At 39.7% G+C, this 27620-nt stretch overlaps 2 protein-coding genes across 7 annotated transcripts; both read right to left on the bottom strand.

The window, feature by feature from the left end:
- Positions 1-1027: 1027 nt before the first annotated feature.
- On the bottom strand, positions 1028-9272 carry LOC146699442 (apoptosis-associated speck-like protein containing a CARD). Of its 5 annotated transcripts, none has more exons than XM_085472381.1 (4): positions 8920-9272; positions 8100-8144; positions 3030-3062; positions 1028-1620 (listed from the first exon to the last, which is right to left on the bottom strand). In XM_085472381.1, exons 1-4 carry the CDS (start codon positions 9167-9169, stop codon positions 1361-1363), a joined length of 588 nt encoding a protein of 195 aa, XP_085328507.1. In that variant the 5' UTR covers positions 9170-9272; the 3' UTR covers positions 1028-1360. The 5 variants fall into 5 exon arrangements, with proteins under 5 accessions (XP_085328507.1, XP_085328506.1, XP_085328503.1 ...); XM_085472380.1 differs by lacking the exons at positions 8100-8144; positions 8920-9272 and adding exons at positions 3916-3960; positions 4887-4971; XM_085472377.1 differs by lacking the exons at positions 1028-1620; positions 3030-3062 and adding exons at positions 5648-6555; positions 7436-7477.
- An 8611-nt stretch (positions 9273-17883) lies between these two features.
- Positions 17884-22484, bottom strand: etsrp (ETS1-related protein). 2 transcript variants are annotated; one of them, XM_085472364.1, is made up of 8 exons: positions 22351-22484; positions 21967-22048; positions 20488-20610; positions 20326-20394; positions 19867-20016; positions 19537-19776; positions 19310-19428; positions 17884-18735 (listed from the first exon to the last, which is right to left on the bottom strand). In XM_085472364.1, exons 1-8 carry the CDS (start codon positions 22405-22407, stop codon positions 18457-18459), a joined length of 1119 nt encoding a protein of 372 aa, XP_085328490.1. In that variant the 5' UTR covers positions 22408-22484; the 3' UTR covers positions 17884-18456. The 2 variants fall into 2 exon arrangements, with proteins under 2 accessions (XP_085328490.1, XP_085328491.1); XM_085472365.1 differs by having other exon boundaries at positions 20488-20577.
- Between the last annotated feature and the right edge of the window lie 5136 nt (positions 22485-27620).

The raw sequence follows: 27620 nt of genomic DNA, 5'->3' as shown, positions 1-27620 counted from the left end.
ATAATATTATATCTTATTTCATTTGTTTGTTTCACTCAGAAAAGCAAAGAACATGTAATCAGTTATGGGGCAACACATTTCAAAGATGCACAGGTCTCAGTAAAAGAGATATGTGAACAAATGAAGACTGAAGCCGTCGTACTCGACCAGAACAGGGTGCAAACCAGAAAAGAGGCTGATATTGATGGAAATGCGCTGCCTACAGAGATGGAGAGCCTTCCCGAATTCCCCAAAGCAATGATAACTTCATTGTATCCACAGAACGGAGTTCCAAGCTCGAGTGAATAAATAACTACTTGATATCTTCAGTGGCACAGGAGACGAGTGGACATCATATTTCTTGCAATGATGCAATAAATGACTTTGCCTCTAGAAAAACTAGAAAACAGGTTCAAAGAAGAGGGAGGAGAAAAGTAGAGTTATGTTTGATTTCTAAACCGTGTTTGATATCTTGTTTTGGGAAGCTCAGGTAGATATTATTGGCTCATCATTCAAACCCTTTTTACTGCAGACAGGCACAGTGCAATACTCATTACACTAGAATTTAAAATCTGACATTTTACTTGATGCCAGAGGAGAGTCCTGAGGGTCGTTTTACATTTAAAAAATGCAAATTTAAAAATATGTTCAGTTTGAATATAGATACAGTCACCTATATAACAAATTCAAATCAGCTGCAACAAAAGGCTAATACACACATTAATGAATCAGTAATTAAGGCCAGTGACATCATGTAAATGATCCTGATTTCATTTTAGGTACTTTAGGTGAAGTCTGATGCTCAAAGCTTTGCAGATTAATTACAAAGTAAGTTGATTGAGGAGGATCGTGACTTTAAAGTGTTTAAATATTTGTTTAGCCAGTTGGAAAAAAGTAGACAACATTGTTTAAACTCGGATGCAGACATCGTACACTGCGTTTATGTCACTATATTTATTTATTCATTTCAAAGGTCAATTTATAAAATTTAATTATTCACTAAAACGAATTCTTCGAGTTTAATTCTGGTTTATTTTTAAGGACAATAAATGTTTGCATTATGTTTTACTTTATAGAAGATAATGAAATCTGAAAATAAATTTATGACAGTTTGAGTCATGGATAAAAACATGGCTGATGACATCGTCAGTTCATCTTTAAATGATACAATTTACATTTTTAATATAAAAAATTTTAAATATCCAAAGTGTTTCATGTAAAATGGATCAATTAAAGGAGAGTCACTGAGGAGCAAAGGCACCACATAGCAGAACAATTTTCCACAAAGAAAAGACATCTCCACCTTTTTAATGTAAACATGTTATGTTCAGGTAGATCGTGTACGTTTGGTCTAAAAATGTGGGTTTTTTTCCCAACACATTTACTTCTTTGAAAGGTCTTCAACGAGAAATTTCTCATTTGCCAAAAGGCTTTCATAGAAGATGTCTTTGCAGGCTGCACTGGCTTTCAGGGGACCACTGTAGAGCTCCCTCATCCTGTCCTGAGAGGTAGGCAGAGCTCTAATTTTGTCATATTGTTCTTGGTCGATAACTTCCTTGTATTGGAGCTCATCCAAAATGGGTGCGATGTTGCTCACTCTCTGGATCAGCTGGACTCTGTGTTTATCCACAAAATGCTTTCCTGGAGAAAAAAGGAAAGAAATGACAATAAAAGTTTACGGTTGTTTATCATGTGAAAATTTTATTCACTTTATTCTCAGCTTTCATAACAAAATGCTTTAAAAAAATCACACTTATTTCATAATTAAAATTAATTAAATGTTAAAAATAGAACATAAATGATGTCTTTCACTTTTTTCATCCAGACATTGAAACATTATTGTGTTTCCTGAATTTCCAAGAGTCAAGTTAATGTTGCAGTTTCCTCTTTTATTACAGAGAATCTAATGAGCTGGTTTCGCTCGCTGCTGGATGCTTCATTCACATCTTTTAGCCGACTTTCAGAGGGTACTTCACGTGATCTTGGTTGTCAGCCATGGGGGGTCCAGGTTTTTTAGACAGACAGACCCATCATGATGAGCCGCCACCGATTTTTGTCTCAGCCCAGACCTGTCCTGGGTTTTTAGCAGCAGCACTCCTGACTTTGGGAATGGTTGCTTTAGTTGTTGTTTTTGGATTGTGCAGAACAGACTGTGGTGCTCATGGTCAAGGTTACATCAAGGGCAGCAAACACCAAATTAAATTTAAGGTAATGATACTGAATTCCACCTTAACAGCAGCTTCATTCTTCACACTAAAGAACACTGAGGCAATCGTTGATTCAGTGCCATATAAATAAAATTGAACTGATTGAATTGGAAATCAGCCATCACAGCTCATGGAACATCTGCTTATAAGCCTGCTGAGTTCAGTTGGCTAAATCCACAAATAGTAGCAGCGTCGGTCAGCTGATCATAACCTTTACACAGAAGCCACCTGTGCTCACAAGAGAAATTATTATGATTTATTTTTGAGTGATTTCTGTCCTCATGCTGCAGCACCACAGCCGAACTTAGGGTTTAGTGATGTGTCATTCACAAACGAGCCGACACAAAGAGCTCATTCTTTGTAGCAAATGACAAAAGCCGACTCTTCAGCCTCAACCACTCAGCCCTGCTGAGAATCCATGCAACCAGCAGCTTTGATGGGCACACCGTGTGACCAATGGCATGCAGGGACAGATAAGGATCAGACAGTTATGTGAATAAAGGAAGATGGCGAACAGTGTTACGGACCAGGTACTCAGAGCACCACAGAAAAGTGAAGAAACAAGCAAAAATGGAAAAGGAGCAGCATCTGGCTGCATTTCATTGATTTTGGAGACCAAACAGCTGAGAGCATAATCTTTAAAATCAGGAGCTGGCTAAAATGATACTTCTTTTTAGACTGCAGGAACACCACAAAGCACGTCACCAAAGTCTCAAAGACTTATTTTCATTTCTGTGCCTCACAGTGCACACATCTTTTTTTTTTTCATTACTCTTGACCTCAGGCTAAGTTATAGTTTGAGTCAGGATCAGTTACAGGGAGAGGACTTCATGCTGCACCTACCGTCTGCCATTGTACATCCACCAGATGCTCCAGCTGGAACAAGCAGAGGGGAAAAACTATTGATTAATACTGTTAGAGCCAATCTATAGAGAAATATTTTTGATACTGTTTCAGTTATTATGTTACATGTTTAATTTTGTATGATATGTTGTTAGAGAATAAATGCTGCGCGTTTAATTTGTGTCGGGTAAGAAAAACATTACAGCGCATGTGTGGTAGCAGGTTAGAGTGAGCCAGGATGGCAATGGAAATGTGCGCTGTAGCAGCAAATAGTTTTTTGACCGTGACATCTTTTGTTTGTATGTACGAATCAGAAATAAATCTGCACAGCTCACATTAAAAAGTGGAAGAATTATTTTTTCGAAGCTTGGGACAGAAATTCGCCACTACAAATACTGATGATGATGTTTTACACTGATAGAATATAAACAACTTCCTTCTGTCCACAGGATGAAGGGCTGCTCAGATTTAAAACTGTGCACCTTATTTGTTTCCAGTTGGTTGGAAACAATAAACGATGGGCTGATGCACCATAAAACATTAAAACCAACTAAATCATGGCTCTTCTTTAGGTTATTAATATTTGGCTCCACTGGACATACATAGATAAGCTCATTTCAGGATTAGGTTATCTTATCTTTTCTTTATTTTATTCGATCTATTGCTAATAAAACATTGCTAATAAAAACAGCACGCTGCCCTAGTAACCAATGTGCTGATTACAACTGTCTACTGTTTTACGGCTTTTTTCTGTTGTTTTTGTATTTTGGGACAATAAAGACGAGTTTCCACTCTTGAAGTTCTATTGTCAAAGCACACGGCACAATAATTTAGACTAAATTTTAAGCTCATACTACGTCATTTTGATAAACAATACGGAACTCACCGTCACTGGAACCACGTTTTGAGGACTGTCCACCTGTAGCGTTCTCTGCGGAAATGAGGAAGACACAGAGTTTGATGTGTGATGAATGTGTGATGGTGCTAAGAGCAGTAATATTAAAATACCATACATGGGTGTAATGTTACAGGCATTAAAGAACTATTGGAGGTTAAACGCAGTGACCCTCACAGCCGTCACGTATAATGGCTTCAGCTCCACATTTATACAGAAGAATGAAGCAGCTCCATCAGCACATTATATATGATTGTTATTACACAAGAAGTCAAGACTTTCATTTGTAATGTGAAACTGGAGCTGTGGACATGAACCTCTTAGCCGCGGAGACCTACGCTTTTTAATTTAATTTTTATTATTTAGCTTTCTCTCTCTCATAAACCTGCACCTTATTCCACAAAGTTTTTCTTCATCCGAGGTCTTTAATCCTGTCAAACCGCACGACATCTGCAGTCAGAGGCAGTGAAAATGATCAACCTGCGGAAGCAACATCTGGAACACTGTGGAATCACACTGGGGACAAATATAAGCTGAAACACCGTCGTGGAAATACGTTGTAGGCAACTCGCACAAATTCGCCAAACTGCGTTTTAAAACTGCGATTTGGGAACAAAATGTTCTCGGACGGTGTAAGGATCAGTGACTCTGTTAGCTGTTATAAACGGGGACTGGGGGGTAAAATCGAGAGGCTCTGAAGAAGAAAGTGAAACTGAAAGAAGAGCAAAGACGAGCGGGAAGTTTTTTGTTTATTTTGTTTTTTAAACATTTTTGCTTCCGTTTTAAACTTTATTTGTTGTACAGATGTGCGGATACGTCAGCGGTCCTTCCAGTAGTTGCTCATTATTAGGTTTCGCTCCGTACGATACAATAATCTAACACTCAGTCTTCAAACCCTGACACCGAGCTAGCGCAGCGGTTTGTGTCGGGTTTAAAATATGAAACTAATCGCAGATTCTTACCTCTGCGCTGCTGTCGATTCGTTTCAGGATCTCCAGAACCACCGAAGCGCCTCCTCCGCGGTAAAGTCTGTGACCTGCAGCCGGCTTTTCCCTACTTCCTCTTTTTTAACATTACGCGCGCCTTTTTCACGTTTTCTCTGCAGTCCAGAAGCAGATGATTTCAGACCATATGTTGTGCCAGAGTGATTCATTCAGTGTTTCGTTTTTTAGGTTCTTTGGGTGAAGTTTGATGCTCAAATCTTCACAGATTAAGTTGATTAAGGAGTTGAAAGTGTTTGTTTAGCCACTTTGAAAAAAGTCCTGTAACTTCCTAAGACCCGAGCGCTTGATTGGGACGTGATGAATGTGAAAACAAAGAATTATCTTTTTACCTAATTTTGCTCTACAATGGCCTGATATTCACATATGAGCACATTCGTTTTAGATTTCGATAGAACAGTGGCAGTATAATGTCCCCGTAAGTGGATATCAGGCCCTTGTAGAGCAAAATTTAGTAGTGTGGTCGAGACAACCCAAAATGGGATGTCCGCGTATGTGGACAACAAATGCAAAACATAATTTAAAATCTTGTGCAGAAATTGTTCCCAGTGTTTTACCATCATATTTTTTGAATGAATATTCTGATTTTCTGCCTCCCCCGTCCCTCCATAATGTACACTGCATTATTATTTGAATAAATCATTTGATAAAAATGAAGATTTTATTTCAAAGATTAAATTATAAAACGTTTTAATTAATCATCAAAATGAACAAGAAAAACATGAGTTTAATTTTGGTTTATTTTTTTTAAAGGACAGTAAATCTTTGTCACTATGTTTCAAGTTACAATAAGATGATGACATTGAAAAACAGATTAATGAGGCTTTGGATGATTTATGGATAAAACTCATTCAGCTTCACGGCCCCAGATGATTCATAGTAATGAGAAAGGTACCCCTCTGCGTCCTTATGAACGCTCAGGATTCTTAATTGAAGCACTCCCCTTTTTATTCTCTTCGCGGCCCTAACCCTAGCATTAACCATCACCTTACATTTATCAATTTCAACCCGCTCTCACGCCTGGGAACGAGCAACATAGCGACGATTTGTCACATATATGTTACGTTTTGGGATGAAACGTGTTTGGATAAAAACATGGCTGATGACATCGCTGATTCATTTTTAACATATATAACATTTACATTTTTTAATATAAAACTTTCAAATATCCATAGTTTTTCCTGTAAAATGGATCAATTAAAGGAGCCACTGAGCAAATGCAACACATAGAACAGTTTTTACAAAAATGTAAGTGTAAAATAAAACCCCCACAAAGAAAAGGCATCTAAACCTTTGTAATGTAATCATGTTATGTTCTGGTAGATATCGGTAGATCTATATTTGGTCTAAAAACTGTTTTTTCAACACATTTAATCCTTTTCACTGAGCTCTTTAACGAGAAATTTCTCATTTGCCAAAAGGATGTCATAGAAGATCTTTTTGCAGGCTGCAGCTTGCAGGGGACCAATGTAGAGCTCCCTCATCTTGTCCTGAGTGGTAGACAGAGCTCTAATTCTGGTATAAGTTTCTTGGTTGATAACTTCATTGTCTAGGAGCTCATCCAAAATGGGTGCGATGTTGCTCACTCTCTTGGTCAGCTCGACTCTGTGTTTGTCCACAAAGTTCTTGTCTGGAGAAAGAAAGGGAAAGAAATTTAAAAAAAAGTTAAGGGTTGTTTATCATGTGAAAATTTTATTTACTTTATTCTCAGCTTTCATAACAAAATGCTTTAAAAAATTCATTTATTTCATAATTAAAATTCATTAAATGTTAAAAACACATTCGTTCCTTTTGGTCGACTATTTAAAAAGAACATAAATGACATCTTTCCTTTTTTCATCCAGACATTTAAAGATTATTGTATCTAGTTAATGTTGCAGTCTTCTCTTTTATTATCAGGAAATGAGGAGCTGCATGAGAGTGCATCTGCTTGGCAGTTTCAAGGCCTCGGGCACAAAGGTGAGAAGTAACGAAGTACAAATACAAATGTATTTTACCCGAGTCTTACTTTTTCTCACTACTTTTTACTTTTACTCCCTGCCTTTATAAACAAATATCTGTACTTTCTACTTCTTACATTTTCTAAACCGGCTCGTTGCTTTAACGCATTTTAGTCGAGTTATTATTTCGTCACTGCCAGCCTCCAAACATCCAAACGATTTAAACCTGAAGAGAAACACATGGTAGGCGGTCCTGTTCGATTATCATTCACCAGAGGATGGTGATCTCATGGTAATCTATGGGGCCTTATAAGGCTCACTGGCCTTAGATTTGATGGTGGGCTGAAGGTTTCAAACTTTGATCCTCGTGCTTCTCTTTCAGCTAATCTAATCTAATTAATGCTATTTAAACATATGTTAGGGTGTAGGAACACAACAAAGCACATGTCAACAAAATATGAAACACTTAATTTCTGTGAATCCAGCGGACATGTTTTTGTTTTTTACGCTTGACCATGTCCGAAGTTTTAGTTTGACTCAGGATCAGTTACAGGCGAGGTCTTCACCTACCGCCTGCGGTTCCACCAGCTGCTCCAGCTGACGCACTCGAGGCTGGAACAAGCAGAGATCTAGTGTAAGAGCATTTTATTCTTTTGTTTGTGTTGTTGCACATTTTAACACTCAGTTAAATAAAAACTGATGCACGAGGAAAATAACTGGTTAGATACTCAAGGAAATAAAAACGGGACTATAATGTTCTGGGGAGACGACAAATCATTCAGAATTAATTAATGGTGTGTAGAGGCGGGAGGAGCGATCCAGTAAGTCGCCCCCCTTTTACGCACAATTTGATCTGCCACCAATAATCAGAATGGGAGGGGCAGACAAAGCGTCCACGCTCCATGTTTCCCGTGAAAACAGGACAAAATGTCGACGCTTGGAAGAGAAGAGAAGACACATGGACACATTTCGCATTTGACGTCAAGGAAAGTACGAGCACAGAAAACCTTTACAGACTTTAATCAACCGAATTAGCTTTAGAATTAGTCTGCGATAATCTTCCGATATTTAGTCAACTAAAGCTAAAAGAATTTAGACAAAAATTATGATTAAAACTAAATCAAACGTAGCACTGGTCTATACTGTGAAATGTCGGTAAAGAAGAAAGGAAAACAGCAAATCAGCCTCGTCCCGTCGAGGCTGATTTGAAAGGTGAAGCAGCGCAGAAACTCACCGTCAGTGGGAGCAGGTTTCGAGGAATTTCCACCTGTAGCTTCCTCTGCAAAAATGAAGACACAGTGTTAGAGTCCGTGACGGTGTTTCAGTGGATCACACAGAGACGAACAGTAATATTAAAATATCATACATGGGTGTAATGTTACAGGCTTTGAAGAACAAGTGATCCTCACGTACTATGGCTTCAGTTCCACATTTATACAGAGGAATGACGTATCCCTCAGCTCCATCAGAGCTATCAGGACATTTTATAAGATTATTATTACTCAAGAAGTCGAAGTCCAGACTTATCGTGGGACTGGGAAATCGCATCTGTGCGCATGCGCCAAGCGCATGGCGCCAGTGCCTGATCAACGTCAAAGAGGTCTGCCATTTCCATGCTCTGGCAGCCGATAAATGCGGAACTTATACCAGCATTATCTCCCCATTCTGGCTAGCGTTAACGACATCAACACAGTCTCACGATGAAAATAGGTCGCAGTCCTTCTGTACGGGTGTAGGTTCTGCACAACGTTTCCTCGTACACATTTCTAATTGTTACACGCGAACGGCGCATAAAGTAGCTGCTCTAATTAGGCTCGGTCGCGCCCGCTGACTTCACTTTTAATCTGCAGATCGGGAGTAAAACGGGCTCGGACACGTATGGAAGAGTGACTCTGTTCGCTGTTATTAAATAAACGCTGAAAAACAATCGAGAGGCTCTGGTCAGATAAGAAAAATGAAAGTGAAAATGCAGCATCCGAACACTCAGCCATCATTAAACCCTGACCTCCGTCTGTGCAGGTTTTAGGCTGCAGAATCACAGTCGTTGATCTTACCGAGTTCTTTCGCCTCTTCGCTGCAGCCGATCTGTTTCAGGATCTCGAGAGTCACCCTCAGAGCCCCCTCCTCAGTAAAAATAGACACCAGCGCGTCTGTGACCTGCAGACGGCTTTTGTCCTCCACCCTGTTGCGTTTTACGCGCGGCGGTTCTCTGCGGTCCAGAAGCTGGTGGCAGAACTTCTCATAGTTCCCCTTTCCCAAGTCCTCCAGAGTGTCTGCCACAGCGGATTTGATAGTTTTGGCCATTATTCACCGAGATCCAAAACTGCACCTCTGATTGTAACCGCTGTTGCTTTCCGGTGTGGTGCCAGAGTAGCTATGTAAAGCTGCTTTAAGCAATTTGGAACTGTAAGAGAGAAAAAAACGGTGCATTCAAATGCCTTCGGAAACAGAAGTACTCTTTATAATAGCTCAGTCTGTTTCACAGCTTTTACAGATTATTTCACAGTGTAGTGATTTCACAGGCCTAACAATTCTGTGATGTATCTCAGGGCAGATATTTCAATTATTTGTATTTATTTTGTTATTGTCACATTGCTTCGGAGCAACACTAGCAGTGTAAGTGCAAAACTAACATAATTATGATTAATAATATATCAGTAACATCATTTAACCCTTTACATGGGCAACAACCACAGTCATGAGCCTGGGAACGGACACTTTTATCTAAGCTTAAGCTACAAACTCAGTCTTCTTTAACTGCACCACCACAAGCCCAAAACAGATTCGGCCTTTCTAAAGTAACATAAGGAAACCTGTGATGTCTGTCAGCATGGAACAAACGGGAGAAGCCCACTAACCGCAGGTCCTCACAGGCTCACTGGATGGGTCACAGTGTAACAAGCACAGTTACAGTTATGCAATTCCTCGTTCATCACTCATTTCCAGCCGACCACCTTATAGATCACATCCATCTATTACAGTATAATGGCATATTTTCAACATATGAGAGCTAACATTTCATTCCTTTAGAGAAACACAAACAACTTTCATCTTTTGGGGCTTCGATTCACAAGTCAGTGATACCACTGCTTAAATCCAAAAGAAAAACTCACCACGCTGTTTGCTTTGCTTGCTAAACATAATTTAAACTGCTGCTGCGCCGACAAACTACTCAGTAACTGACAGGGAGCAAGGTCAGGTTGTATAAGTAATGTTTTTCTCAGCATATAAAACCTTTCAGAAAATCACTGGAGTGTTTAATGAATGCAAATATTTTCAAAGCCAGAGTTTATATCCATAAGGAAAATGTAAACTGCACAAAGCAGAACCACATCATGAAAAAATAATGCCAGACCAGATCATTTTTACTTTTAGTGTCCCAGAGAGCAGGGTACAGTGAAACGTGTTTCTGCTTACACCCTAAGCAGAAAAAAGCAGAATCCATGTAATGCATGGATGTGCTTTATTTTAATGGATGGATGTAAAAATAGTACAGTCTCAGCCACAGTTAAAATAAAAGTGCCACAGGCCCCCAGTCAGGGCCTTATACTATGAGTTAGTGCAGGAATTTATATTTGCAACCGTGATAAAAAACTAAGAAAAATAAAAACAAAGTTAGTTAAAAACAGTAAAAGCAACCCTGACATTGTGTAGAGAGAAGTGCAAATGGCATTAATAAGTGATATGTACACTTTAAAGGTAAGAAAAACGTTTGGATGAAGGTATAATAGAAAATATGTTTGGGATCTTGTTCCTCACAGGTGTGTTCACCTGTGACAGACTGAAGCCTTATTGTACAGATATAACTAAAGATCAGTAGGAATGATTCCCCGAAGTGTTCTTTATGGCAGTGAGGCTGAAAGGTCTGACCGGTGATGCTTCCAGCTTTGCAGATTAGTTTATTAATTTACACAATACAGTTAAATAATAATAATGGATTGCATTTATAGAGCGCTTTTCGGGGCCCTCAAAGGGCTGTACAATCCCACTATTCATTCACTCTCACATTTACACACTGGTGGAGGCTACAGGTGTAGCCACAGCTGCCCTGCAGACTGACAGAAACGAGGTTGCCATATCACGCCATCGGCCCCTCTGGCCAACACCAGTAGGTGGCAGGTGAAGTGTCTTGCCCAAGGACACAACGACAGAGACTGTCCGAGCCGGGGCTCGAACCGGCAACCTTCCGATTACAAGACGTACTGCCAACTCTTGAGCCACGATCGCTCTTGTAAATTATATAAACAGACGTGGAAAAGTCACAATAAGAGTGTCCAGGTGGAAAAATAGACAAAGAGGCAAAACTGGCAACTAAAAAATGACAAATACCTCAAATCGACGGCCAAATCGCAAAAATCAGACACTAGAAAACACCTCTGCAGGTAAAACCACAGCAGCATAAAATCCCTTAACATTGTTTTTTATATTTCTATGACAGTTGCTTTTGAGTGTCCATACAAAGTAGCAGAGGATGAACATCATTTCAAAGGTGAAGTGAGGCATGATAGTAGGACGATGCTTCTGTTTTTTTTTCTTTTCGTATATTATGGCATAAACCTTGGTTATTTAACTTAACCTGTAAGTTTAACTGTTACTATTACAGAACATGTTCTTCATTAAAAACACAAAGTTTCATCAAACAATAATAATATCCTAAATTTAAAAAAAGAATAACAGCATATTAACACTGATTTGCTAACGTTTGAGCTTCCTCTGAGCTCCACGTTTCAGTTAGTGTGAACAGCTAGGAGAGTAAAAGACGATGTGGTTTTCAAAAGGCATAAACTTGACACATTTCTTGACTGTTCTGAGCAAGAATACTTTATTTCCATCTTTTACAGTTTTAAAATAATAAAAAGGGCTCAAAGTAGATGTTTAGGGACCCCACAGTTCTTGCAAGCACCACTTTAGTATGACAGCAATGTAAAGCCTTTTTATAGCAGTTGAGTCTCTTTTAGTTCTTGTTTTGTGGATTTCTTCCTTCTGCGTTCTTCTGTTTCTGATTCTCAGTCCATCTTGCGTGTGGCTTTGTTTGGAACAGATTTTCTACAATGTTATGCTCAGGGAAGTGAGAGACAAGGTTAAACCTTCAACTTAAAACCTCTGAGGTAGTCCACTGTGGATTTTGAAGTGTATATTGGCTCAAAGCAGGGTTTGGGAAAGCTTCCAAGTCTGCATTCTTGATAAGAGTGTAGAATGTTATGATAGGCTACCTCTGAACAGATGGACGATCCAGTTTGGCAACAATAAAAACTGAAAACATTGAGCTATGACTAAAAGGAGGACCTGTTGAACCGCAATGAAATCTTTTTAGTTTCTCTGAAATTATTTTATTTATTTTATGAAATTCTTTAGGATTAAAATTTAATGACACAACAGTTATAAAGTCAATTGTTTTGAAATAAATCTGTAGTTGGAGCTTGTGTGTGAATACTAGAGCCTTTCACACAGTTTTCCAGCTGCTGTGAAGTCTTTCACCTGCAAAACATAAAAGAAATCATAGATAGCATATAGTTGTTTATATGAACAAGTTAACAGAAAGATCAACTCACTGTCCAGCTGAGATGTCTAATTTCCTCCACCGGCTTCTGTGACTGAAAAACACAAATGAATCAAAATGTTAGCCTCCATGTTAGCCTCCATGTTAGCCTCCATGTTAGCCTCCATGTTAGCGGTGTAACAGGAGAGCAGTTTTAGTTTCAGAATGAAAATAAACTCTGACAATTGCAATTTTAAAATATCAGTGTTGCATATGTTTTATCATTTCGCTGTTACAGCTGCCCTGTTGGCTGCCCCTTCAAAAAGACAAAAACAAATCTGGAACGTTGCACTATCAAGCTGCAGGGCCAGACTCTCCATTGTTATGTAATTTCCATGGAACTAAATTTGACTGTTGAGCAGCAAGTCAGCACATGTCCAGAGTCACATCCTGACACTGGAGTGTCACACAGACTTTAGAAAAAGGTTGAAGAATTCAGAGATTCTGTCATTTCTCTCTGTTTTTCTCTGTTTTTACTGCATAAAGCTGGTTTCAAGTGTGATGCTACAAAAAGAAACTTTAGCACTTTGTTACTGTAGGGCTGCATTTTAACGCAGACCAGACCCGTGTAAATGCTGGGCGATTGAGAAAATAAAAAAAATTCAAAATGTTATTGCGCCAGAAATCGAATAACTGGCCAACTCTTCTTTGTAGAATTGCTTTAATTTGGCCATATTTGAAGGTTTCCAGCATGAACCGCATGTTTAAAGTATCTCAGTCTGATTGAACTTGAACTATTTAAGTTCATGCCAGATACAACATGGTTTTTCACACAAGTCTTGGGGATCATTCAGATGGTTTTTTTTTTTTTTGGTAAACGTGAGACGAGCCTTCATTTTTTTGCTTCTTTGGTTGGCAGTGGTTTTGTCCTTGGACTCTCCTATTGAGGCCATTTTTGCTCATTCTCTCTTTTTTTTGTTGAACCATGACCTCTGACCTTAACTGAGCCAGGTGAGGCCTGCAGTTCTTTAGAAAATGTTCTGAGTTCTTCTGTGACCTCCTGGATGAGTCATTGATGCACTCTTGGAGTAATTTTGGTCGGCTGGTCAGGTTCAGCACTGTCCTAAGTTTTCTCCATGTGTGGATAATTTCTCACTGTTGTTCACTGGAGTCCTGAAAGCCTTAGAAATGGCTTTGTGAACCTTTCAGACTGATAGATGTCAGTGCCTTTTTTTCCTCAGCTGTTTCTTTAAATCTTTTAGCTTACTTCACTTTGTCAGACAGCTTCTATTAAATGATTTCTTGATTGGTCTGGCAGTAATCAGGCCTGATTTAATATGATATGAGGGACAAGTCGTTTTGCTTCAGGTAGGTTTTTCTTCATAAATCAAATCATTATTTAAAACTGCATTTTGTATTTAGTCTGGTTATCTTTTTATAGTACTAACATTTTTAATGATCTGACGCATTAAAAATAGAAATCAAGAAGGGGAGCAGTTCTTTTCCACAGCACTGTATTAACTCTTGTTTTTGTTTTCTCATAATCAAATATTGAAGTCAGAGACCTCTGCTTGGTTTCACCCCTTTTGTGACACGGTAAGCCCCAAATGACAGCAGCGATCAGTTTAGGAAGTTTAAAAGTGAAAGTAAATAAATGAGACCCTTTTATTGTTGGTTAAAAATGTCTGCAGTATTGTTTCTGGTTCTGTTACCCATCGATCTCTGTAGTTAGTTTTTACCCTGTGATTAACTGTGATGACGCTTCTGTGTAAATCCAGATGTACAAATGACCACTAACTGAAACTTGGACATTGATCTCACCGAGTGTTTCCGCCTCGTTGCTACATCCAATCGCTTTCAGCAGGTCCACAGTCACCCCAAGAGCCCCCTCCTCGGTAAAGTGGGACACCAGCACGTCTGCGATCTGCAGGCGGCTTTTATTTTCCACCCTGTTGCGCTTGACGCGTGGCGCTTCCCTGCGGTCCAGAAGCTGGTGGCAGAACTTCTCAAAGTCTTCCTTTGATATGTCCTCCAGCGCGCTCACCAAAGCAAGCTTTATAGTTTTGTCTGACATTTCGTGGCCCAGAAAGTTCTTGTAGCTCTGTCTGAACTGCAAAATACGCTTTTGTCTCGAACTTTAAGGAAGATGACTTTAGAAGGCGCACCCGGAAAAAGACGCATTTATTGCGACTGGGAAATATGGGTGCTCTAAGAGCTATAAGCGGAACACACACAGCAGCAAACATCTGGAACACACTCTGTCTGTCTTACGATAACAGTGGGGTCATGTTCCAAGTACAGTAAGACTTGCTGTAGGGATCCACCAACAACGCCTGTGTGAGTAGATCTGTCGACTCATATTGTGCATTGGTTTGCAGTTTTCTTGGTATGTTTGATTTTATAAATCCTAACAACCACATGGTATAGCGCCGCTAGGGGGTTTCGTCCTATTATTGTAGCACGTCTGTGGAGGCTCTGAGTTATGGAGGATCACAAGAGCCATTATTCTCTCGCCTCTGTCAGTACGCCCCAGGGTGGCTGTGGCTACAATGTAGCTGCCATCACCAGTGTGTGAATGGGTGGATGACTGGATGTGTAAAGCGCTTTGGGGTCCTTAGGGACTAGTGAAGCGCTATACAAATACAGGCCATTTACCATTATTTCGATGCGCGTGGCTCTTGTGGTCCTCCATACTCAGTCATCCAGGTCATCATAGTCTAAGGGCGATGGGGCAATCGTGGCTCAAGAGTTGGGAGTTCGCCTTGTAATCGGAAGGTTGCTGGTTCGAGCCCCGGCTTGGACAGTCTCGGTCGTTGTGTCCTTGGGCAAGACACTTCACCCGTTGCCTACTGGTGGTGGTCAGAGGGCCCGGTGGCGCCAGTGTCCGGCAGCCTCGCCTCTGTCAGTGCGCCCCAGGGTGGCTGTGGCTACATTGTAGCTGCCATCACCAGTGTGTGAATGGGTGGATGACAGGTTGTGTAAAGCGCTTTGGGGTCCTTAGGGACTAGAAAAGCGCTATGCAAATACAGGCCATTTAAGGAACCTGGAAAGAAAAGCGTCTGGACTCTGCCTTTCTTTCTCTTCCTTTCCAAGCTCCCTAGAATATTATTGTAGTTGTTGGAGAGTCTCCTAATGTGAGTTCCGCTGCAGCCTGCCGTGCATCTGTTTAGAGCAGGGCAACTCCAGGTCTGTTGTTCTACACTGTTAAAAAAAAACATCTTAAAAAACAGTAATATTCCGGCAGCTGGGGCGCCAAAATACTACCGTAAAATAACAGAAAACAACTTCCTCATAAAAATATGGTTATTTCCAGCAATGACAATACAGTTGGGTTGCGCTAATTTTACATGGGATCTTGCCTTTTCAAGTGATCTTAAACATTAAATTGGGAACATGTTAATGTGATTAAACAATGAAATTATCTATAAATAGGGGGGGAAAAACAAATCCTAATAAAACAGTAATATTCCGGCAGCTGGGGCGCCAAAATACTACCTTAAAATATCAGAAAATAACTTTCTCATGAAAATACAGTTTTTTTCAGTAATGAAAATCGAGTTTGTTGCGCTAATTTGACATGGGATACTGCCTTTTCCAAGTGCTTTTAGACATTAAATTAGGAACATTTTAACGTGATCAAACAATGAAATTACCTATAAACAAGGTCAATGATTGTGGTAATATGATATAATACGTAAATGTACAGAAATATACAGTTAATAGTTGGTGTAAATTATAATGGATTGCATCCCCTGGGATAGACTGACAGAGGCGAGGCTGCCATATCGCACCACCGGCCCCTCTGGCCATCACCAGTAGGCAGCAGGTGAAGAGTCTTGACCACGGACACAATACCGAGAGTGTCCGAGCCGGGGCCCGAACCGGCAATCTTCTGATCACAAGCGAACTGCCAATTCTTGAACCACGATCGCCCTAAACAGCAATGATAATAATACTTATGTGAAGTAACACAAGCTTATAGGAATCGTGTTATATACTTTTCCATAGCATTACATTTGAATTCAACAGTTCAATCTTTCAAATAACGGACAGATATTTGTGAAATCACGATACATTTGTGAATGTATTTTAACAATCTAAATATGCATATGTACAAAAAATATATTTTAAAAAAAACAAGTAAATTGTGTTTTTACTATATTTACAGTGATGTTATGTTATTTTACCTTTGACATGTAAAATCAGTCTACTTATGTAAATTTAATGATATTCTAGAAAGACAGCAGGCTACAACGCTTTAAAATATACAGTAAGATACTTTGACATTACTATTTTTTGGAACAGTGTATTTAACTGACTGGCCTCCGAGTTGTCCGGCCAACATCCACACCACATGCCCGCTGAACCTGCTTGGTGTTCCTTCCTTGCCAGACCGCGGTTACAAAATGTATAACTTCATTTTATGTATTTAAGACAAAACAAACAAAAAAACCCAACAACATCAACTTGCCATAATGTCGTTGTACAATGAAAATAAAGAGCTGTTCTGTCCGCTTTTTCCTCAAACATGGACACGTGTTTTAGTATTTTGTGGGTGGAATATTTTCTAATCCATGTGTGGGGTGAAAATGTCCCATAATTACATGGGTCCTGTAAAATGAAAAATGTACAAGGTGTTATAAATGTCAGATTTGCATTCTTGATCAATAACAAGGGCATCAAATAATTATCTAATGCATTTTCCTTACAAACGTGGCGCCATTTAGGGGGACATAAAAAGGCTTTCCAATAGTATACGATTTATTGCCAAGTAGCAAATAAACAAATGACCACAAGACACATTTCCTTATGTTTTGTAAGTATGTAGTATGTTTACGTTGTTTTCCTGGGGGCTGAAACTTGACATGTTGTGTATATCCCGCTAATAGCCTGTATATGCCATACTGCACATTTTGGTATCAATTTGATACAAAGTAAATAAAGGGCAGTGTTGCTGATACCGATACTGTTGTCTTATAAAGGAATCTTGTGTAGAGGAGAGCTATGTGTCATGACTAATAGTTTACAATGAAGTATATGATATAGATGACAAAAGGAACCATTGTGGTGAAGTGATTCGATCTTTCTGTTAAGTTACGCCAGTGCAAAGCCAAACAAAGAGAAAAGAGCAGGATAGAACTCACGGAGCAAGTCATATAAGACGAAGGGGAGCAAGGAAGTGATGCATATGGCCAAATGAGTATAAAAGGGGGCTCTTAGGAACATTCAGGGTTCTCCCTCTAGTTCTGATCAAAGATCTGAACAGTTTGAAATTATTAGATTAGAAATCCGAATTAGCTCAAAGTAGATTAACTTGAAAAGTATAATTTAAGTGATTTGATTCTATTTGATTCTGATTTGATTTTGAAAATGAGAAAAAAAACATATATAAGATAAATCTTTCAAAATTGTTGAATTTTTAAAAAGTTCTCTTTTTTTAAATTAGTTGTAGACGCATGAATCCCTCTTTGTCCACCAGGGGGAGCTGCAGTATCATTAATTCCCCCAGCCTAATTTTATAAAAGAAGACTTTAATTCAACACGTTTATATACAGTTTATTTACATCAGACAACCATCACACGTCACTGAAACCTTCACAGCAAGTGCCTGAAAACCGCCAGTTTGTTATTCAGAGTATCAACAGAGGTAGACACGAGTTTTGTATTTAGAAAATAATAATAATAATAATATAAATGCACAAAACTCTACATAGGGTTCATATAAACACTATTTACAAATCCATTCTTTCTTTAGAAAACAAACAAACAAACTATCAAACATAACAACCCCAGAGGAACAAAGTACAAGTAACCCGAGTGCTTAAAATACCCCTGGCTGGTGTCTGTGCTGCACTTAAAACAACCTGAGGTCAAGTAGCTCTTTTTATAGAAACATTTAAGAAAATATGATATGATGTCATTAAATATTGGCTGCACTATGGATCTATATACTTTTAATTATTATTCCCTGAAATGCAGCATCTGTAAACTGCCTACATCAAGTTCGTCCTCTTCCACGAGGCTTGAGGAAGCAGAGTTCACTTTGAAGGCTGAAGTACTCAAAACGTTCAGGTCTGTCAGCCAGCAGCACCGAGGCTCCTGGGGTCGGCCCCTACTGTGAAACCCACGTTTCACTGCTGTGATCAGAGGCTGTCGATACCCCAGAGCACTGCCAGGACTCTGTGTTTGTGGGTAAAACGTTCATACTGCTCAGGACCTCCTGTGCTGACTTCCCCAGCATGCCCTGCACGTCACAGACGAAGCGGTAGACGTAGCGCTTGCCCGCCGTCTTATGGATGATGTTTTTGTGGTAGTAGTAACGCAGGCCACGGCTCAGCTTCTCGTAGTTCATCTTTGGTTTGTTCTTGCACTGACCCCAGCGCTTCGCCACCTGTGGGATCACCAGCAAACACATGCTCAGAAAAATACAATAGAAATGAGTAATGTAATTAAGTAAATGTACTAATAAAAAAATCTGTTAAAGTTTATAATAAGTAAGATGATTTATTTAAGTGCTTCTAAAAACAGAAGAATCCAAGTGTTTATTCAAATGCATTACATGTTTGTGTAAAGCAGTAACATAAGCAGATTCTGTCTTCTATCATTTTATTCCCACATAAATGAATCCTCACACCTTTCAGTAAAGCTGTGCAATGCTCGTTTCTGCCCCCTGTCAATCTGGCTCTATAAGTACCAGGATGAGCAGCATCAGCACTGCAGGTAATATGAACAGGGGCCCCCATCCAGTCATTGCTCTGTTAAATGGTACAAAGTTTCAACACCAGCGGCTCCATTTTTAGGAAAACAAGTGATTCCCGGCCTGACTTTCTTAAATGTGATCAACGTTTCTCCCCAAAGTACAAAGACACACTCAAATGGAAAGTTTTGTGAAGCAGGTAAGAAATAACCTTTTATCGGTTCCATGTAGTGCTCAACAGTGGCTTTGTCTAAAACAGGATTCTTACCTCTGTGGGGTCAGACATCTTGAACTCCCATCCGTCTCCAGTCCAGGAGATAAAAGTGCGGCAGGCAGAGTCCAGCAGAAGCTCCAGTAAAAACTGCCACAGCTGGATTGGACCGGAACCTGAATGAAGAGTTTGTAGATAAATGAATGAGGTCAAAGTAAGTAGCTGGCGCTGTAATGTGTAATCCATGTGTCATTATACAAAGAGGAAAAGAAGCAAACTCTAACCTGGATAAGCCGACATTCCTGTCATCTGCCCCTCCCTGTCCAGCCTCTGTGGAGGGGTGTTTTTTCGTTTCACCACACGGGGGCAGTACTGCTCTGAGGACTGGAGGCCGGGGTTTGAGGGACATGAGGCCATAGATGGGTGTGATGGAGGGGCAGCTAAGTTGGGGGACTGATATTCAGACCAAAAGGACGAGGACTGTCTCTGTGCATCCGAGTCAAAGTAGCTCTGATCTGTTTCGCCTGCACCAAACAGAAGAATCACACACTGAACTACAAAGATCAGGTCACTGGAAAAGTGTTTGGTTTTAACCCACGAGTGAAATGTCTTACTTTGTACTGAGTTTGATCCCGCTCCTGTGAGGAAGGGGCTGTGGCTGCCTTCCACGGCAGGGCTGAACTGTCCGGTCTGGGGCACCAAGTTCTGGTATGTCTGAGGAGACTCCTGGTATCCAGTTTGTGACTGGTCCACTGCCAGTCCATCTGTGCACCAGGAGAGAGTTAGTCACAAACACAATTCCCTTAAAGTCAACTTTAAATGAGGTCAGTGTATGCACAAATAAGCCCTGTAAGCTCGGGCTTTAATCTGCTCTGGAAGCTCAGTTCCAGAAGATTTTTTTCTGCTCATGGTTCTGTGTGATGTCACAAAGAGGAGATACACACAAATATCTGTTTTTAAAAAGTAGCTACTCAAAAAGCAACTCTCTGGTGTTCTCGAATAAAACATATGAACACTATAGGTCTCCTTTAGAGTTATTTCACACGTAGCATCAGTGAACGTGAGACGCTCACCTTGTGGATACGAGGCCCACCAGTTGAACTCCTGGTATGTATCCAGGCTGAAGAGGGCAGCGTCACTCACTGAAGGTAAAAGAGCAAAAAATACAAGATAAGTCAAAAATACTTGACTTTAATAAGCAAGCAAAGTATACCAAAACACGTTTTTCTTTTTACCTTTGGTGCCATAAGGATGGGAAGCTTTTGGCGGCTCCGGGTAGCCGCTGTCTGCCGCGTATTGCTGCTGCTGTCCGGGCGCTTTACTGTCTAACAGAAAAGACAGGTCTTCACCAGGGTAGTCTGGAGGTTCAACATAATACAGACAGATGGAGTCAGTGAAGGATGGTGAAGACAGCAGGGAAGCACAGCTCTTTTTAAAGCACCAAGCCGATACAGGATTACCTGTTTAATCGTGCAAACCTTAAACTAATTCATTTTACAGCAGTTTTTTTGCAGCACAGGATGACACTGCTCTTTGTGTCTGGGGGGCACAAAGAGCATAATATATGTATAAGATTTGCTATAATGAGCAAACAATGAGGATAAACCTAATATTAGGCTACATAATTAAGATTACACTTTTTAATTTAGTAAAGGGTTGAAATACTTTTTTGTAAAACAAAGTTTGTCTTGCTTACACAGCTGTACTTACAGCTGAGTAAGCAAGACCTATTTGCAAAACGCTTAATTCCTGATAGACTAAGGTGATCCGTGACTTTACTTTCTTTTGCAAATGTTTAAATTATGTTTGTTTTTAAGGTGGATTTTTTTTTCTTATGACTTAACAGATGTGATGACACTGTAAACTCTTTGGCACTGAAGGCACCACCAGCCCTCTGGTGCTTATAGCCTCATAAGGATAACTTTGATCCAGCAGTAAGAGCAAGTTAGCTGCATTATCTTTAAGCTGATTTTATGATTATATTAAGGCAAACAAATACAAAACATGAACTCAAAATCTGCTATGAATGTATAGTTTGCTGTAAATATGAAAGACTATGCTAAAATGCCGGTGTGGTGCTTTAAGAAGGAGGTTAATCAAAGCTCAGTTCTGCAGAAAAAGTCATGGAGAGAAGAATTGTGGGAGAAATCTATAAGTTAGACTTTGGAGTTGGGCTGAAATCGTGACGTGGGACATGAGAAAAAAGAAAAAAAGGCCCCCCAGGTTTTTTCAGTTCTATGGATGGAGGCAGCTTGGAGGAAACAAGGCAGGGAGGGGGAGGAAACGCCAGCGGAGGGAGTGTGACAGAGTAGTGATGGAGGGATGGGGAGTGGGGGGCGAGGGCTCTAAATCTGTTGGAGGAGGAAGTCTGGAGGAAAGGATTAGGAAAGACAGAGAGGGGAGTGCAACACAGAGACCGTCTTTAACCTGACCACCCTGCGTCTCTCTGTCTTTGCAGATCTCAGCCCATTCAGACAATTTCACACACACATAATCACGGGCGTGTCAAGGACTCGCAGGGAAAGCTCTGACAGATGTGATGACACTGTCTGCGAACATGTTTCCTCTGTCCTTCAGCCGCCCGGCTTCAGAGGAAACAGATCGCACAAACATAAAAAAAAACCTGTGTCTGATGTGTCTGAGAGTTTCAGAGTTGCACCAGGATCAGCAGGAAAGCCAGATGAAGCAACATCAGAGGGATCCACTAAACTCACCATAAGATGCAAAGTCGAAACCAGCTGGCACTTCCTGCGTCCTGAAGTCTTCTGTGTAGTATCCGCTCTGGCAAACCTCCATCTGCGGTCATATGATTACAACTTTTTGTCACCACTGGGAATGAATTCAAACTTACAAACGCAGTTTAGAATCACGCGAGTGGGGCTGTAACGTTTCCCACTGGTGTTTATCTCGATGAATAATTAGGGAATAAATACATTTTTAAAAAATCGGAAAAGCCAAGAATCCTGCAGTTTTCTGTCAGCTGACGTCCATCCGTGCAGCACAGTTCACGCTCTAAACTGCTCGTTGTGGATGAACGACACTTGCTGCTCATTTTGTGTCGCGTTAAAATATATTTGAGTTTAAATGACCGAGCTTACCTTTACTTTGGAGTCGGCGCTTCTGTCTCCTGCTTTGATCGAAGTGTCCCAGTACATGTGGCTCCTTCACAGCTTCTCCTTCAAACTTGTACCGGCTGCAGCAGCGTGGAGTGGTCACTCTGCGGTCGGCCGCGTCCCGTTATAAACTCAGCGAAAAGAAGTGGGCGGGGCGCGTGCCCGCGGTGAGTCGTGACCTGCTGCGGCACTGAGGTTTGTTTAACACCCCCCACCCCCGACCCCCTTTCCCGACCCCCTCAGCAACAAGTCAATCAAACTTTCATTCATAAAAGCGTCTCAGGTAACAGACACGCGAATGTAGCTTATTCCAAAAAGAACAATTTATTTATTAACTACACAGAAGTTCAAGATTTAAAAGGGGGGGGGGGGGGGGGGTATAAATGTTGCTGTAGAAAACAAACTTGCATGTATGAGGGGTGTGTAATTGAGGAGAGAGGATTAAAAATGGGATTAAAAGAAGATAACACGCTGAAAATATAGTATTCATAAAGAACAACATTTGGAATTCAAAAATAGTCCATTATTGAAGTTAAAGTAAAGAAGTCCATTTCTCTTTCCATGCCATTCAGACTGAGAACATATACAGATACTGACAATTTTACCATCTTTCTTATTCCCTTTGTTATCGGTAAACTTGTTCCTCTTACACTGCACCCGTATTTAAGTCTTTTCTTAAAACTGACTGTTTTCTTCTTTTGTGGAGGGAAAATGGTCACTGCAGATGAAAAAGTGAGGGAGGAATTTCGTGACATGGTTTAGAATAAGGACAAAGAAAAAAAGGTGTCTTCAAAACGAGTATGCAGACATGATCACATTTAAAGGTCGTCCATCAGGACATTTGGACACATTTTCCTGCATTAAGGACACTTTGGTACCTTTGCATGGATTTGTGGGAGAAAAGTTTCATACAGAGGAGTTCAGCATTTAAATGGTGATGCTCCCGGGTACAATTTCATTTAATTATTCCAAACTATTCTCATTTATTATTAGCCATGCTGAGTCAACACACATTCAGACATGTTTTCCTGTTTTTCTTTTGTGTTTGTCTCCAGACTGAGTTCAATGAGTTGATTCAATTCCCTTTGATATTAGGCTTTTGTTAACCTGCTTAAACGGGGCCCCTCTTTGTGTCACAGAACTTTTACACACAAAAGTTCTCGAGTTCTTTTAAAGCTCAGGTGAGTTTTACTTTTAAACTTTCCGTACATTTGAAACTTGTTGCAGTCTGTTGTGATTTTCAAGACTTGTGAACATCTAATTTCTGTTACTGACTAAAATGAAGGAATACAGACAAACATTAACTTCAGATTAGTTTGAAGTGGCCCGACAACGTTGGGTTTTCAGATTTTTTATCGTAGGACTTCCTTTTCCTTTTTCCTTACGGCTCCTACATGACTCAGATTAAACTTCTATGTGTGTCAGAGGGAAAATTACTTTTGTGATGGGGGGTTTTCAGTCCAATCCTCCTCTTAAATGCAGGTGGCTGTGAAAGTTTGTGAAAATAGTCAGTAACACGACGTTAATTATCTTTTTGTCACACACACACACACACACACACACACACACACACACACACACACACACACACACACACACACAATGTTCATTTTTATCCTGATTATTCTACAATAAAGGGTTACAGTCAGCACTAAACGTACATTTATGCAGAGCTAGAGAACAAAGCAGATACCTGAAGGGTAAACATTTGGATACATAAAAATGGGCAAATTAATGGAGATTATAAAGGCACAGAATAATAAAGTCTAAGTTTACATGTAATACTTAACACACTTTAGCCTAAAGTCATAACTCTACCACACAACTCATCACACTGCAGCTGTTAAACAGTTCATTGATGTCACTGCCAGTGAAGTGATTTGTAGGAATAAAACACACTAAAACAACAAGATCCGGATTTGTGAGTCAATTAAATGATTAGTCATTCGACAAATTAATAGCCAACACATCTAATAGTCGGCTAATTACTGAAGTCACACTTTTTTATGATAGAAACAAATGTTTTTTTGGACTGTAGGCCAGATAAAAGAAGACATTTGAAGATGAGATAAGGATTCCCGTTTAGTTTGACAAAAAAAAATGTGTCAATTAATTAATTAGTTCCCTGAAAACATTTAAGTGAGAGATTTCTGTCTTGTCTTTCTGTGAGTGAAAACAAAGACAACCTTTCATACAGATCATGCAAATAGGATGATTTAAAAACTAACTAACTGAGAAAAAGTCAAAGTCACAGCACTTTCTCTTAATATCCTTGGTTTTTGGATATTTAGTCAAAACAAAACAACTAAAAGACTAAAACATGAAATTAGTTATTTAATCAGTTAGCAGATTAAGAAAATTAATAAGAAAGAATTCAGAGTAAAGACTGAATCGACTGTTTTTCCTTTCATGTCTGTGGATTTTTGACATTTTTAGCTTTTTATCAAATTTAGTCAAAGTAAGAATATCTCCCCAGCATGAGGCCCCTAAATTAGCCAAATATGATTAGCTGTAAAACAAAAATAGCCAATTTTGTCATGGACAATCATGATAATCAATTAATAATTCAATCATGTATGTCATTGTTTTTTCCACTGATAGTTGGACAAAAAAGAGACATCTGAATATCAAACTTAGGATTTCTTACTACTTTGAGTTCTTTTAGGCCACAGGCCGAACAATCGGTCGATAAAACAATCAATGAATGAACAAAGAAAAATCTGGTTATTAATTAATGGTTCTCTCACTTTTTTTTCTTTCATTCCGTTGTTTTCTCTCAGTCTTCTCTGTGTGTGTCTGTAGTGTCTGGTATGTTACACAAAATAAAATTACCACTTTTCTTTTTCACATTTTGATATTTAGAGGCACCAAAGATTGACCCTCACGAAAATAACACATTAACTAATGTACCACCTGTAAAGCACGATTTTCAGTACAATAAAAAATGACAAATTCTTTCCTTGCTAAACATAATCAATAGTTCCACATACACCGCTGCAGGTTTTACAGCAGATGGGTGGCCTTGTAGAGTGTATTTTTATCGCGTCACTGAATGGCTTTAACATATTTCAGAGCTGCGGTCACTGATTGTCTGACCAAATAACTGAGCCATAGTTTGGGTGGGGTTGAAGTGGAGCTTTTTGAAATCAGAGCTTTTGCCAGTCGCTTTTTTTTTAATGAGGTGGGAGGAAGAAAAAATCTCAGTATCTTTAGCAACCATTCGACAAAACAATGGCCCGTAAAAAACACACAAGCAGCCGCTGAAGAAAGTCTGAAATCACGGCGTGAGTGGCTGCAGCAGATAAGGCCGAGCCCAGAGGCTTGTATAAACAAACATCTCTGCTATTCAGCTCGGACACACACACACACACACACACACACACACACACACACACACACACCGCGCCGACTCCATCTGGAAAAGTGCAGCCGGCTGAAATCGTGCGTGGAGACGGGAGTCGTGATTGGGGGCCCCACCCCAACACAAGGACACAACCGGGATAAAGTTACACAACAGACCAAGTGATTAACAACCGTCTGCAGCAAACTGTCAGCTCTGGAATCCACCGGGAATAATCACACACACGGACAGCCTGCGAAAGGAAACTGTCAGCGACGGCACCAGAACGCCCCAGAAATGAAATTCATCAGATTTACTGGAAATCATGAAGGTGTAACCACAACGCAGAGACACACCGGTTACAAAGGCACGGGAATGAAACCGGCAGGGAGAAATCATTTCGACCAGAAACACCAAACTAGATTTAATCCGTGGCCCACGAAAAAAGCTCAATTTGATCCTTTAAGTGGGCCGGAACATTTATTTGAATGTAAATAGGTCTATTGTGATGACATCCACGGAGCAGACGATCAACAGCCTGAGACACAGTTCATTAAAGATGAAAAAACAAAACAGAAAAGCCTCACCTGCATTGTTTCTGCTGTTAAACAGCTATGTGATCATTTATTGACGTGATGAAGATATATCTTCAGTATATCTTCATGTCTGTGTTGTAATTTAATCTAAAAAAAAAAAAAGATCACCATAATTACGTCACTGCTGTTTTCATTGACGCGTAAAGCAAAGTATGGGCCGGTTTGGACCTTCGGAGGATGTTTTCTCAGGCCCGGGCCGCATGTTCGACAGCCATGTTTAATACGTCAGCATAATGTTAACGCAAAGGTTACTTTAGCTCAGATGTTGAGAGCCATTTTAGGCCATCTTTTTTCGCTTGCAGTCCTTTACAGCAAGACTGCTACGTATCAGAATGTCACTTCACAGATCAAAATAAAATCAACATAACAATATTATTTTAAAAAACATGAAAATTGTTTGTGTTGTGATCTAAAAGTAAAAGAAATCCTGCTTTTTACTATCATATAGGCATTATTAAGAAAATATTGATATTTCATTTTAAATATCCTGATTATCACAAGTTCTCAGTGTTGTGTATGGTACACATTTATAAAGACAACATTTATTAAAACACACACACACACACACACACACATTTAGTTCATTTAGTTCTTAAAGCAGCAGAAACATGAATTTCATCTTGTTGAATATAATCGTGTTTTGCGTGTATTTACTAACCTACAGTTACGTCATGCGGTTATGTGGGGCTTTGGATTGCACAGTACTTTTTGAATTGTGATGGCAGAGTAGTTTTACCTGCTCTAATCCCTTTATCTTTACAGCCAGTTTATTTTTTTGTGCTGCTGTAACATCTAATCCTCCCAGCAGGGCATCAATAAAGTGCTATCTTATCTCACCTTTCCCCTGCTGGTAAGTTTTTCAGTTTTACTTTAAAAACTTTGTTTGGTGATTTGTGACTGTTACTGTGTGGCTAAAATATATTTTCCCCAGAAGCCCCGAAGGATAAAAGTGGACTAATTAAAAATATATCTTTTATGTTTCATAAAAATCCAAAAGTTCCTTAGTTAACGAGCCAAGGGCCACATTTTCTACAGCAGTCCTGAATGAAACAGGAACCTCTTATTAAGAGGGCTTGTAAATTTCATGAACTGCACCGTGCTGATGCACTCTGTCAAAGCACTAACTGCCACCATGAACAGCTCTTTTTTCCCCACTGAATGTAGATCTTCTAAAGGTCAGACGCGTTTTTCAAAACGTTACGATCTTTATGAACATGCAGGAAGTTGAAGATTTTTTTTAAAGTGACAAAAAGAACACAAACAGGGGTTTTTTTGTGATATAATCTTTCCTTCTCTTATAAGTGGGGAGGTGAGCATGG

This window comes from Copadichromis virginalis, linkage group LG11 (genome assembly GCF_057382275.1).
Source record: "Copadichromis virginalis isolate Kocher_CV1m ecotype Utaka linkage group LG11, C_Virginalis_male_GT1.1, whole genome shotgun sequence".
Classification (NCBI taxonomy): Eukaryota; Metazoa; Chordata; class Actinopteri; order Cichliformes; family Cichlidae; genus Copadichromis; species Copadichromis virginalis.
Note: the sequence above shows the minus strand (reverse complement) of the source record. Positions and strands in the feature narration are given on the sequence as shown.